This window comes from Typopeltis vanoorti, chromosome 24 (genome assembly GCF_054136105.1).
Source record: "Typopeltis vanoorti isolate ZY-2024b chromosome 24, IOZ_Tvanoo_1.0, whole genome shotgun sequence".
Taxonomy (NCBI): Eukaryota; Metazoa; Arthropoda; class Arachnida; order Uropygi; family Thelyphonidae; genus Typopeltis; species Typopeltis vanoorti.
This window is the reverse complement of record NC_143572.1, coordinates 14142448-14157278: the sequence shown is the minus strand read 5'-3', so window position 1 is coordinate 14157278 and position 14831 is coordinate 14142448. Positions and strand designations below refer to the sequence as shown.

The window sequence follows — 14831 nt, the reverse complement described above, 5'->3', positions numbered from 1 at the left end:
CTATCTTAAGCCCTTAAAATTAGGATAGGATGACTAGCCCTATGCTTCCGGGTATATTCTATGGCTGTAGCTGCGTGTGGTGTCACTGGGCCGGTTTGTCTGCTTGCGGGAAGAAAACCCCCAGATAAACTGGGGAGAAAAATCCCGCTGTCCACGCCCAAGATTGGCTAACTTGGCTATGTCTGAGAAAGATCCTCAATCCGTTAACATACAAAGATGTCTGTGACACATATTTTGTTTATTGCACCAAAATTTATTTTGACGTATCGCAGACGCTACGAAGTTCATATTGATTTCAAGCAAACATACAAAGACGTCTGTGACATGTATTTTGTTTATTGCACCAAAATTGATGTTGATGTATCGTAGACATTACGAAGTTGTGTCGATTTCAAAAGAATTTAGGGTGTTAAGCAGTGAATATATATGCATATAAACTCTATTCACTAGTTAGTTTTGCAATTTATTATCGTCCCTAATATGTCTGCAAATATTTATAATATGTTAGCCGAAAGTGATATTGAAAGTGGAGAGGACAGTTTGGATAAAAACAGCCAGACAAATTTATATCATCAAAGTGTTGGCATTTTTGACTTGTCAAGTGACAATAGCGACAGTAGCAGTGGAAGTTCAGTTCGAGGCAATGTTCATAAACATTTGAGACCAATATTGTCTAGTAGCGATGATTCTGATGTAACAGAAAATGAATGGAATTGGCAAGAAAAGGAAAATATTCCTATTATAAAACCATTTATGGAAATTCCTGGTGTCAATGCAATTGCTTTGCTAAGATTTGGTGCAAATTCGACACCTCTTTCTGTTTTGAAACAAATACTTTGTGATGATTTCTTTGACATGATAGTTACAGAAACTAATAGATATGCGGCTCAAGCAATAAACGAGGAAATTACTAAAAAGATTGAAGAATGGTATCCAATCACAAGTGACGAATTGCAGGCATATTTTGCATTATGTATAATTATGTCACAGGTAAAAAAATCTAATACAGACATGTATTGGTCAAAGAGGGTTGTGGTCGAGACACCCATATATTCAAAAATTATGCCTCGTAAACGCTTCTTGGCTATATCTCATTTTCTCCATTTCATGGATAATGAAACAATAAAGAAAGACGACAACATATGTAAAGTGCAAAATATAGTAGACTACCTGAATAAAAGTTTCAGCAATTATATACACCACATAAAAATGTAGTAATCGACGAATCCCTTATGAAATATAGAGGTCGACTAAATTATGTACAGTTCATTGCTAGCAAACGAGCACGATTTGGGATAAAATTTTACAAGCTATGTGAATCAGACTGGATATTGTTCAAAGTTCAAAATTTATACAGGAAAGGATAAAATTCCAGGAAGCGATATACCTGCATCTCAAAATGTCGCCGTGGAGTTGGCCGAACCTATTTTAGGAAAAAGATATACGTTATTCTTAGATAATTGGTATTCGTCACCAGAATTATTTTATTTCTTGAGAAAAAATAGTACAAATGTTGTGAGGACAATTAGAAAAAATCGCAAGAATATGCCTAAGAAATTGACATATAAAATAAAAAAGACGAATCAAAAACTTTATCTTGTTGAGGAATTTTTCATTATCTTGGTGCCATAAGAAGGATGTTTACATGATAAGCACAAAGCATTTAAAAGAAGAAATGGTAGATACAGGAAAGGTAACGAGAAGTAAGAGGGGTGATGAAGAAAAAGTAATAAAACCTAAATGTGTTCTTGAATACAATTGCAGAATGGGCGGTGTCGATAGGCAAAGACCAACTACTTGCTTGTTTTCCAATTATGCGAAAATGCGTCAAAGGGTACAGAAAATATTTTTATATTTGATGGATATCGCTATTTACAATGCTAATGTTTTATATTCCAAACTACCCAACACATCAAAACTAACAATAGTCAATTTCCGTTTGAACGTAGCAAAAGATATGTTGTCAAATATATCTTTACCTAATTATAGTACCAGTGGACATCCATCACAAAAGGACTGCCCAATTAGACTGCAGGCAAAAAATTAGGCACATTTCTCTGAACATATACCCCCTACTGATAAAAAGCAACATCCAGCAAAGAGATGCCATGTATGTGTCAAGCATAATGTAAGAAGTGAGACTGCATGGCAATGTAAAAAATGTTTGATACCATTACATTTACCTAAGTGCTTCAAAAAGTATCATACCTTGTAAAATTATTAATATTCTTTATAATAAGGTAACAATTAACGAAATAAATCACATGAATTAAATAAATAGTAGTTTTATCTGTTCCAACTTTAAAAATAATTTATATGTCAAAGGGTTAAGCTCCTCATGTCGACGATGAGAATCGAACCCAGGACACTCCTTTCACAGGCATATGGTTGCGAAGTGCATAGCCACTAGGCTAACCGCACGGATGCCAGCAAAGACATCTAATGGAAACAATTCAGAAAAGATAAATGAGGTGAATGAGGAAACCAACTTAGACACCCACACTGACTTATGTTCAAGCATTCTTGCTCTCTACAAACAAATGGACAAAAAGAGAGAGGAAGGCAAGAAAAGTTTTGGTAATACATAAGCAAAATTCTTTTTGAAGATGCGATTTGTGCACCATCTGACATGTAACAGTTGGCAAATAAAGGGAACAACTTGGTTTGCCTTAATTTAATAGACTATCACCATGAATTGTTGTTGGATGCACAATTCTGCATATATATCCATATTTACAGCTGCATAAACTATGATGGCCACCTTCCTTATACTAAATATACAATATCTCTTACATTTCCCTGTAATATATTCTGGTCCATCAACAAAATCTCATTAAAGTCTAAGCAAAGCCAATAAACTACTCCTCTTTGTTTCTGATGCTTCTATATTAGAAAACACGAACACACGAATTCCCCCATAACTCCACTTTCCTGATTTTGCACTTCCATTCTCTCAGTGAATAAAATTTTCTTCAGACACCTAGCTCTAAATCCATTTAAGTGTAGTCCATCAGTCATATACAGGTCCTATTCCATTGCAGGCACACCTTAAAAACTGCATGCCTTTCTTTCTACAGTTTGCTTTCATAAATCTTACCTGGAATAGAAGAATTTTTCTGTAATGTTTGCATTTAGTTTTATTTCCTTTCACAGATGGATATGCTCAAGAGCTTTACCCCAATCATCCAGAATTCAACTTTATGACAAGGCCCTCTGAATTATGTTGTGTGACCACTGTAAAACTTGTATATCTCTATATCTGATCGTTTGTTATCTACTCCAACTGCCTTGCCTCTCAGACTTCTGATTTTTTTTTTTGATCCCCAAGTATTGATATGTACTTGAATATTTCCTATCACTGTTCTATTCATACTTGTTCCATTTAACAAATTTACTAGCCGATGTCTGAAATAATTATCCCAGACATGCAGATTATCTTTATCTTCAGTTTTGTGTCACCTACAGCATCTTCAATTCCTTTTACAATACTCTTTCCCCTCATTTCCGATCTTTTTTTTTTCAAAGCCTCCAAACATTTTGCAACTGTCATGACATTCATATATAACAACCTCTTATCTTACATTTTTCTCTATATTGTCTACCTGTCGGCTGACTTTCCAAAATTTTTCATTTTTTAACGACTGCTTCTAACTTCATGATTCCAAGTTCACTACATGCCACCCATGCTGAATCAATCATTTTTCTTCAAATTTTGCAAAGGCCCGTTCCCATTTTCAAACTCTTTCATTTCTCTATAATAAAATTTGTACTTATCAGTTCTACAGTTCACTGCTTAAAGCTACTTGACTAATTCTTTTTAAAACTTTTGTAAGCATTTGTCTTATCAATATGGCACTGGCCTTTATCCTGATTAAAACTAAATGGTGATCACTTCCTGTGTCAGATCACCTGTACATGTTCTATCATAAACAAATCAGAAGATATCAAAATTAAGGTAGGTCAATAAGGACATGTTCTGTCCATGTGAATATATTAATATTATTATTATTGGCTACTCCATGGAGTCCCCAAGGGAGGACCTACACATTATGCCAAACACTATCCAACATTTGCATAGCATCTATCACACTTTGCTTTGCAGGAAAAGCTGAGTGTGATAGACAACAGACTCAGGCAACCTATTCCACTCATTTATCAGTCTCAAAGCAAAAAATCTATTTCTGACACCCTTGCCAACTACATCTTGCTCAGTTTCCATGGATAGCCCCTAGTTTTCCCACCACCAGACCTGCTCTGGAAAATTTCCTCTTTATTAATCATGTTAATCTACTTGTTTCTGCTCATCAGGGTATTTTTCAGTAATTAAGAAAACTGATGAGTTGCTTTAGCCACTTCTGCAATATGCCCTCTGAACATTAACCCCCTATCTACTAACATCCCGAATCCCTAGTGTCATCAATTTAGTGGAATTACAGTTCCAGCAATGTGGTATACAGCTGATAATCTTTTCACCCCAAAATGCATAACCCAGAGGAGTAGCTAGGGAGGAGCAGAGGGGGTGGTCTGCCCTGGGCAGCACTTTGAACCTTTGCAGTTAATTCTAAAATGCAGTCTTGATAACTCATTTCCAAATATTGTAATACTACTGCAAATTTTCCTCACAATTACTATAAGTGTTGCTAGTTGTGAGAGGAGTTTTTCTAAATAAAATAGATTACAAATTACCTATATTATTATGAAATAGGCTTCACCAATGCGATTGACGATTTTGCTAACGGAAAAGCAAGAAAAATAATGTTGAAATTAAAGTTTTACTTCAAAAATAAACAGTGTTTAAATTTATTTCCCTATACGTCGTTTTGACTTTTTGTAATATTTTTGGTGTGTATTGAGAGGGGTGGCAAAAAAGCTCTAACTACACCACTGGGATAACCTTACACTTTGCCACATTAAATTGACATTCATTCTCCTTTGCCCAGACTGCCAGTCTATCCAAATCATTCTGTAAAATTTTAGTATCATCCATATTAACTATTGCTCTACCCAATTTTGCATTGTCAGAAAACAAATTGAATAGTAGCATCCCCAGAACAGAGCCACCAGTCACAGGCCTTCTTCATTTATTCTCTTAACTCTAATAGTCTGCTATTACTTCCCCTGCACTATCAACATCCAGACCTTCTACTGGACTCTACTTCTGAATAAACTGCTCTCTCGTATCTCTCCATCAACCACAATCTTATCCACTTCAAAAACCTCATATCCATCTTCATGTGCTGCAATTTATTAATTAGAATTCCAAGCAGTACCCTGTCAAAAGCCTTTGCCAGCAGTATCAAATGTAAATCCATTACCTTTATCCAACTTGGTTGTCACATTATAAAACGTGAGGCACAACCTACCATTCACAAAATCATGTTCCCCCCCCCCCCATATAGTATCACATTTTTGTATATCCATTCCTGTATTTTGCTCTTGACCAACTTTTCCAGTACCTTGACTATGAACCCGATATGCTCATCGGTCAGTAATTTGCTATTGAGTCTTATAACCTCCTTTATGTAGTGGAACTATTTTCTACTCTAACCCAGAACTGAGAATTGAGGCACTGTCAATTCCCTAGCACCTTCTCATAAAACTCAAGCTGGTATACTATCTAATCCCATAGCTGTATTCACATCACGGTTCTGTAATATGCTATGCAACTCCAGTTCATTTATCTCAATTTCAACATAAGCCTTTAAATCTCTTGTTACTGCAATATCTCCACCTGGATGATATACACTTGCAAAGTGTTCACTTAGTAATTTTACTATTTTGCCTGATTCAGTTACCTCCCTACCATTGGCATTCATTAAAATGATTTTGCCTTGAACATTCTTCTTTTTACTTACAACATACCAAAAGAACTCTGAGATTATCTTTGGCCTCTACTGCTAATTTCCTTTCATACTCTGCTTTTGCTTTTCTTACCACACTGATTATCCTTCTAATCTGTGTTTTGCACTGTTCGTGTGCTTGCTGGTCACCTTTCTCCCTGAATTTCCTCCACAAATTTTTCTCATTTTGTAGCTCCTGCTTAATTATGTATTCATCCATTTAGGTGCCACTTGATTTATTCTCACAACTCTAGTAGTATGTAGTCTGCTATTACATACTACTACTTGGCATGAGAAACTGCAAGGTCTCATGCCAAGGCACTGATCGAAGCAATTTCCTAAGTTTGTCATACTTACCAGCCCTGTAATTCCACATACATTCCCTCTTAACTGAAAATTCTACACATTTAGCCACCTTCCAGATCAAGACCATATGATCACTCTCATCGATTAGTGGCAATGTGGTCTGTGGACAAATTCCCTGATGATTACTAGATCGAGCACTCAAACCCCTAGTACATTCCATCACATGCTGCCTCAGGTAATTATTCCTTAGTAACTGCATAAATTCCATTTCCTTCCTTCCTCCCAACTGTCCTTTCCTCCTTCCAATCTATGTTCCCATAGTTGAAGTCCCTCATAATAATTACCTACCCTCCGCTCATTGAGCTCATTTGCCAATGCATACCATCCCCAACATCCTTTACAACCCCTGGTCTATAGAAGCAACTGGCTGTATATTTTGTTCTGCTGGCTGCCACACCACACCAGATGGCCTCAAATGTACTATTTTCACTGGCCTGCAGTTGGACTCCTACTCTCTTTATTTGCAGTTCATCAGCTATCATCCATAATACTGCAGCCTCTATTCTTTTCTCTCTATCTTCCCTGGACACATATACCCTTCTTGTTCTACCCCACCAACTATATCATCTTCTATCAGCCATGTCTCACTAATGACAATAACATTTGGTCAGAATGAATTAACCAATGCCCAAAACTCCTCTCCTCTGGTTCCGAATGCTCCTGGTATTAGTATACATGAAGTGCAATAGCTCCTTAGGCCTACTGCTGTCCTTACACTTTATACTAACTATTCCATTCTGGTTAGTTACTAGTGGTACTAACTTAGGCATTTTATGCACACTCTTACACTCAACTACCTCACTGGTATCTGTGTAATCACCCAACAGCTTTCCTCCCCTAAAAGCTCTAGTTTGCCTGATTTTGCACCATCCAATTTCGCTTAATTCAACAACATTTTTTTCAGACTCTGAGCACCAAATCTATTCAGATGCAAACAATTCTTCTTGTATAAGTCCTTTTAAAAGTCTCTCAAAATCACTCCACAAATTTCAAATCATTCCTTCTGCATTACCCACTTATTAACTCATTTGCTATTATGGCCCTCCTTCTCAGCTCAACTCTGCCATACCACAGCAACAGACTCACCATCTTAACTTTCAAGACATTCGTACCAGCTAAAACAATCAACTCTTTTACTTTGCCCTTTTGCATTCTAATAGCCTCACTAACATAGTTGATTTTTTCACTCAGAAAGCATGATTTTGTCACTCTTGCTAATCACACCTCTTATGATAGAATCGCCATACAAGACTCTCCCCTTAATTTTTCCTTCTCTCTCTCTCTCTCTCTCTCTCTCTCTCTCTCATTCTCAGCTGAACCACAATGTGTACATACAAACCACCTTTTTAAAAACAGAGGTTCTCTAATTAAAAAAATTCCTCTTCTTTACCAGAAAACCTTCTATAAGACCACTGACACAATTTTCCATTTTTAAATTAAAAATATTTTAATCTTTAGATTTTTTTTAATGTCTTGTATTGTTATTTCTTACTAAAAACAATGTCCAACACAAATAAAACTAAAAGCTATGTGATCTGGTGCATACTAGTGATGAAAGGGAAAAAAAAAAAAAAGAGAGAGAAAGAATAACAACACAGCTGGTTTTTCAAGGTAAAGTTTATTTGCAAAGAACTAAGTCAATATAAAATCTATGTTATGTGAAAATTCAACACAGGCTGTTGTGAAGGGGGAAAATAAAGTGATATTTCAATTACTTTCATGGGTAGAAGCCCTACTACAACTCTCAAGATAAGGCACAGTGCCAGCTTAATTTTGCACTAATGTGAAAAAGTAAACTAGCATGCTAAACACTAGTGATTACTGCATTAACCCAAATATCAAGAGAAGAAAAATGCAATCAAAGATAAAAAAAAGTGGAAAGCCAGTTGATAGGACAAATACCATATAACACTATTCCATGTCTCATATCTATGATTCATCTAAAAAGATAGCTAAAAGTGAAACTTTTTATTAATATAACTCCCGTTTGCAAGAGATTGTAAACCTATAATAGATTAGTGAAATGGACAGACTAAGGATTTTTTAAATTTTATTAAAATATTTACATAATCTAGAAACTCTGCTCTCAAGACCAAACAAGAAGTGTTTTAAAAACACTTCAATCGTCTACTAAACAGGGAAACAGTCCACACATCAGGCATGACATACATATCTCATCTAAAAACAATCATAAACAACCATATCCATGGTGAAATTTGAATTTACAGCCTGTTGAAGCAGGTATATCAACCACTTGGCCAAACATGCCGGCAATATAAATATGTCAATATGATACATATATTCATATCATTTTTAAACACAGTAAACTAGCAACCAGTTTCTCCTAAACACTAACTCCATCCTTTTCTCACATCCAAGAGGGCATTATACTTGCAATTTAACCTAATACAGGCAGAATGAAGAATAACAGTACCCTAAAAACATAAGAAATACATATGTTACAAGCATTATGAGAAGTTAGGATTAAAGACCACATAGTGGATATTCCTTTGCACAGGATTAATGCCAGAAAACCACAGTACTACTTTTGGAGCCAGCATTAAATAAAGACCTGTGCAAACTAAGACAATTATGGCTGTATTAATTTAGCCAAAATCTGGAAGACTTGTATTACCTTATATCCATACCCAAAGGACAGTATGGCAGTACATTAGTTATTTTTTCCATTATATTAACAGTGCTTCATTGTATAAACAACATCTAAAGAAAAAAATAATTAATTTAGTGCACTTACTAATATGGTACTGTATTATACTAATATGTGCACTTACTAATATGTTACCTACCCAGCATCTTTAGACAACTGTGACTAGCAAGAGCACTCAACTAGACTGTTGAGAAACAATTCAAATTGTAACTAAAAAAGTTATCTCAAAAATGAGTCTCCCAGATCTTTGGCAAATTAATTGTTGAAGCTGGATAATGCTTCATAGAGACTATTTTAGAATCAGCATCCACTAAGACCTATAGTGAATTCTACGTAACAGATATTTCCTTCCATTTAATCCTCTATAAAGGAATATATCCAGAGCATGGTCTGCCATATGAATGATCGTGGATGTAATTTTTGTATTCTTTAAGGTGGATGGTGATCTATCAAAGTAGGCTAAAATGCAGACAAATGAAACTTCATACACTCCAGGATATGCAAGAGATTGAAGTTGATCCTTAGGAGAATAGATGATGGTAGCTAGGTGAATGAGTGATTTAAAAGTGGCATGGATATTATTATATTTATAGAAAACTTGATTTTTTATGATGTACCCTAAATAGCAATTACCCTTATGAATACATAAATTAAACTAATTTTTTAATATATGTTAACAGCATCAACCATCACAAATATTCAAAGCCAAACCCAAGGGAAAGAAAGCTTTACCTGTGGATTATCCTTGAAAAAGGTAAGTAGCTAGTTTCTGGAATTTGCAATCTGAGTTGTAACAAACTTACTATCCTCTCCTTAATCTGCAAAACAGCCACATATAAACAGAAATCAAGAGGCCTCATACTACCATCTAGCATAGAAAATAGAAATTAAGAAGTGCAGTATCCCATAAATAAATCCTCTAATAATTTTTATGGAAATCGGTGGGTAGAATGTTTCCATCCTTAGCTGTCAAACAATGGCAGAGTTCATGGTTACAAATTATTTTGAAGGCAGTGTGATAAGATTATAACAGATATTGTTATTTGGTGATGCAAAATCATAATTTATATTGTTATCTGAAACAATGCGAATTATACAACTGATTTTTCTCAGTTGAGGTTAGCCAGCCTGGTTGTACGAGTGGATAGCGTATCCGCTCTCCAGCAAAAGGCTGTGGGTTTGAATCCCGCCATGGGCATGGATGTTTGTGATTGTCTGTGGAAATACCAGCAGTGGTCGGCGGTAGATGGTGTTGGTGTAGCTGCGGTCAGTTGGTAAATGAATGGTGGAAAAGGAGTTGTAGAGCAGGTGCCCTCCCTCGATGAGTTCTTGGACTCCACGGAGGTGTCAAATAATAAAAAATAAATAATAATAAAAAGAAAGTTTTCAGAAGACTATTTGCAAGCAAAGTTTTTGACTAATTTGGGCACTAGCTGAAAAAGTTACTACAATGAAACCTACAATCTTTCAATCTGGCAATCTAGAATTATGGAACCAGAAATGTTGCCACAAGAGCACATGCACACACACGGGCATTAGTAATTGACCATTTTTTTTTTAGTTAGTAGTATCTATCCCAAACAGAAACTATTCACTAGTTTATCCTTGAAATAAGAAAGAAATAACCTATCAAAACTGTGATCAGGAAAAACGGATCCAATAATCCAATTCAATACATCTGATTAAGAAATTTGACACGTACTGAATTCACAGTAAATCAGTGAGCAGTTTAAATCAAACAAGATGCACCAGAACTAACATGATTTGTTTATGGAGGAAAAAAGGCACCATATCAGTTTAATATTATCTGCTAAGCTGATGGCCAAAGAACATGACTATCAGCCAGACAACAAATCACCATATTAGTTTCAAGAGACTTCATACTAGTATCTGTGAGATAAATATCAGTATTGTAAATATAAAGATCATTTTACATATACATCAGAGTAAGCTATATGTATACAAAGAACAACAGCTATAGGCTAATTATTTCTGAAGCAATTTAAGGATTAGAAATACAAAACTTACCCTTCTTTAACGCTTTCATCCAAATCTCAACAATCTTTCTGTGATGTGCTTTATGATGTAAAATCCATAAAGATAATGTCTGAATGCTGTCCTGTGTGTTAGTAACATTCTGAAATTTTTTGTCCAAGTTTGCTTCATTTAGTGTTGAAGACATTATGATAATCATACATATAGCCACTATGTACAGTAATCCATGTCACATCTCACAAAGATCCATGAGAAATTTTACTTCATATTCAGCTATACAAAAACATGAGCATAGGAAGTTTTATACACAAGTTTTATTTGATATCTCCATCAGACTGCTACACAAACCTTCAGCAATAATTCCATATACCAATATAATCTATATGCAGTGTTTGCCACAAAATAGAAGCACAAATCCAATGAACACATGACAGAATTTTTTCCACTGTAAAAGAAAAATATTCTATAAGCATACATTATATAAAATAGCAGTGGCTGTCTAAATTAATCAAGTCAAATCAAAATTCTGTTTCTAAGGTTTAAGCACTAGATATTACTTCAAACCCACCCCAAAAAAACTACAGGCTACAACTAGAAACTAATATAGCCTTAGTGCTATTATTGACCATCCAACTTTTATCACTGATACCTTAAACCAGAGTTGGCAAACCTTTAGGCGTTAGAAGGCCACATATCACTTCACAGATTCCTCACAAGTCCCCACACACACCTCACATATAATAAAATTTGCTAAAATTATACAGGTCACATGGATACGGCATGAATATTATTATTATTATTACCCAAGACCCCATGGAGTCAAAGACTCATCTAGGAGGTCCTTTATCATACAGCTCATCATACTGTGCTTTAAACACATTCAAATCATCTGCAAACACCACACTCTCAGGCAAGGCATTCCAATCATTCATAACTCCATGAAAAAACCTGTTTCTCACTCCCCTACTCACACCCTCTTTTTATACAGTTTCCAGGGATGACCTCTGGTTCTCCCACTATTTTCTGTAGAACCTCTCCAGCATTGATCCTATAACAACCCCTTAATAACTTGTGGTTATTAAGGAGTTGTTATATAATGTTATATTATAAGAGGAGGAGATATGATAGGTCTCTATCATATCTCCCCCTCTTCCTCCTATCCATCATATCAATATCATAACATTAAAAATCTATTAAAACTCTATTTATTTATGTACAAAAAAATTAATAATTTGAAAATGAACTTCTACAAACTAAACATCTCAACAGTTAAAAAAAAAAACACTATTTTTTATTATATTCTAGGAATACAAGCTTTAAGTCAACTTATTTAACTAAGTAGTACAAAACTTAATGACTTAAATGAAATTGCATGTTGCTGGATAAGGAGATATTTGGTTCAATATTATTGTCTTTAGCTTCAGTTGATCTTACAGGTGGGTGTTCGTCACTTGTGATCTGAAGCACGACTTAATTTGAACCATGTGCAAGAATGCTGAATCACAACAGTAGATTGTGCTGAAACAAGATTGCATATGTCAAGCATGTTAATGCATTTTTTGGATACTCAACAATTCTTCCAGATTTCAATGAGAAAAATCTCATTGAAATCTGGAAGAATTGTCTTCTGAGAGCTCAATCGGTTCCATTTGCAAATTTACAATATAGCGTGCAAAACTGAACTGTTTTTTCGAATCAAGCTGACATTGCATCAAGTGCTAATAGTGGTCTCTAGTGACAAATTAATATACAATACAATAATGCACTAACCATTGAACAGTAGATAAGGATGAAATGCTAACCACAGACAATAGATCAATTAATAATAGTAGTTGATTTTTTTTTAAATTAATTAAAATACACACCATTTGAGAAAGTATAATTTGTAAATGCTGAAGATACATAATTGACAAAATATGTAAAAAGGCCACAATGAACCTCATTTGGCAGTTGCTGACGTGCCTGAGGCTAATGTGAGAATTTAGGCAAACTGGAAGTGCTCAACATATTAAAAAATATCAATGTGAATACAGCACTGAGACTGGATGGCATGTCAACTCATGTATTACTATAATATCAGATGTACCGCCAGTTGCACAAACAAAGTTGTTCAATCTAAGTCTCAGCTCTGGTAAGGTTCCTAGGAAATGGAAAGAAGATATTTCCATTACACAAAGGATGCTTCAAGTTAGAGGTATTTAATTACAGACCAGTTAGTATCTCAGGAGTGGTAATTAAGGTATTGGAAAAGTTAGTTAAAGGTGGTATTTAGGAATGAGTAGATAGGAATATGATACTCAATGGTGGGCAGTACAGATTTATAAAAGGTAGATCTTGCCTTAGCTATTTACATTTTATAATGGTGACAGTGGAAATGGAAACAGCTACACCATGATACTGCTGGACTTTGCAAAGGCACAGATACCAGACAAAAATGGTTACATAAGTCAGAGCCAATGAGAATGGATATGAATGAAGATGATGACATGAATAACATGGACAGTGTGTGTGTGTGTGTGTGTGTGTGTGTGTGTGTGTGTGTGAGGGGGAGGGCAGACACCAGAGAGTATTATTATTATTGCAGAGGCAAATTCCATGGAATCTGAAGACTCACTGCAGGAGACCCAATCAATGAAATATATCTCTCCCCTTGAACTTGCTAACAGAAAGCACTCACAACTGACTGGCAACCTATTCCACTCATTTACTATTCTCCAAGCAAAACCTAGTCCTCATATTCTTGCTAACTACATTCCTACTCAACCTCCAGGAAATGATCTCTTGTTCATCCCCCAGTCAAGTGCTAAATATTTCCCCTCTATCAATCCTATAAAACCCTTTTAGTAACTTTAAATGTTTCTTTCCCCTATGAAATCAACTTTTGCAACCCACAAATTTCAATCTATCATCAAGATAGCATTTTGCACAGACCACTTAAAATTTTGGTCACTCACCTCTAAATTCCCTCCACCACTTCCTCATCCCCAAAAACCAAGGTGACCATACATGAGCACAGTAATTTAGATGTAAATGTATCAAGGTCTTATAAAGAGGAATAACTTCCTTATATCTGCTTGTTTGCATGTTTTTCAATAATCAAGTAATTCTATGGGGGTTACATTAGCAACCTTAGCAATATGCCCTCTGAACTTCAACTGTGCCTGTTAAAGCTCCCAAATCCCTAACTTCATCAATTTACTTAAGTACTCCACCACACTGATGGAACTATAATCGTTTTATCAAAAAATGCCTAACTTCACACTTTTCTACATTAAGCTGCACCTATTATCCATACTGTTAGCCTATTCACATCATCCTGCAAGCTTCTACATCACTTGCTTTATATCCCAAGTTTGGTGAACATGGGAGTGGCGAACCAAGGGTACTTGATGCTGGACCATGCCTTACTTCACGTAATATACATCTGTTATATTAACTGTAGACTGGTCCCTACTCTTCTTTCTAGATATTTTTGTTCTCTTCTTGCTCCTTCCCCCTCCAATGCTATCAGAGTATTTGAGGGCTAGGGTGAATCCTTCCTATTTTGCTATTTTTTTCGTCTCATGCAATGGAGTCTGCCTTCTCTTCCTTACCTACTGGGGGGGGGGGGAGAATAGCAAGAGGCAGTAATCTAGGTATTATTTACAAAATGGTGCAGAAAGCAAGGGGAAATTACTACATTATTTTCCCAAGCACACTGCTCTGAAGAGAAAACTTCAAACCATAGTCCTAAGTTCCCCAGCATTAATGCAACTTCGATCCCAGAAATATAATCAAATGCCATTGTTTCAGACCCATAAACAAAAGAAAGGACGAAACAAAATTTCTGTATCGTTAAAGTGACCTGTGACAACCAACAAATACATAACAAACTAGTGCAAAAATTAAGTGAAGCCACTAGTAGCCAACAAAGAGACCAGTATGCAGGCACTGCATAGGAAACGTACAATACCATTACAGTC

The 14831-nt window shown here is 35.5% G+C and overlaps 1 protein-coding gene across 3 annotated transcripts in view; it reads right to left on the bottom strand.

Annotated features, from left to right (window-relative positions):
* Positions 1-14831, bottom strand: part of LOC150092935 (uncharacterized) — a 192724-nt gene that overhangs the window by 158473 nt on the left and 19420 nt on the right. For all 3 annotated transcript variants that reach the window (XM_090413390.1, XM_090413391.1, XM_090413389.1), the window contains exon 2: positions 10903-11314. In XM_090413390.1, coding sequence (XP_090269516.1) covers positions 10903-11068 — 166 coding nt within the window. In that variant the 5' untranslated portion in view covers positions 11069-11314. The remainder of the gene's footprint in view (positions 1-10902; positions 11315-14831) is intronic.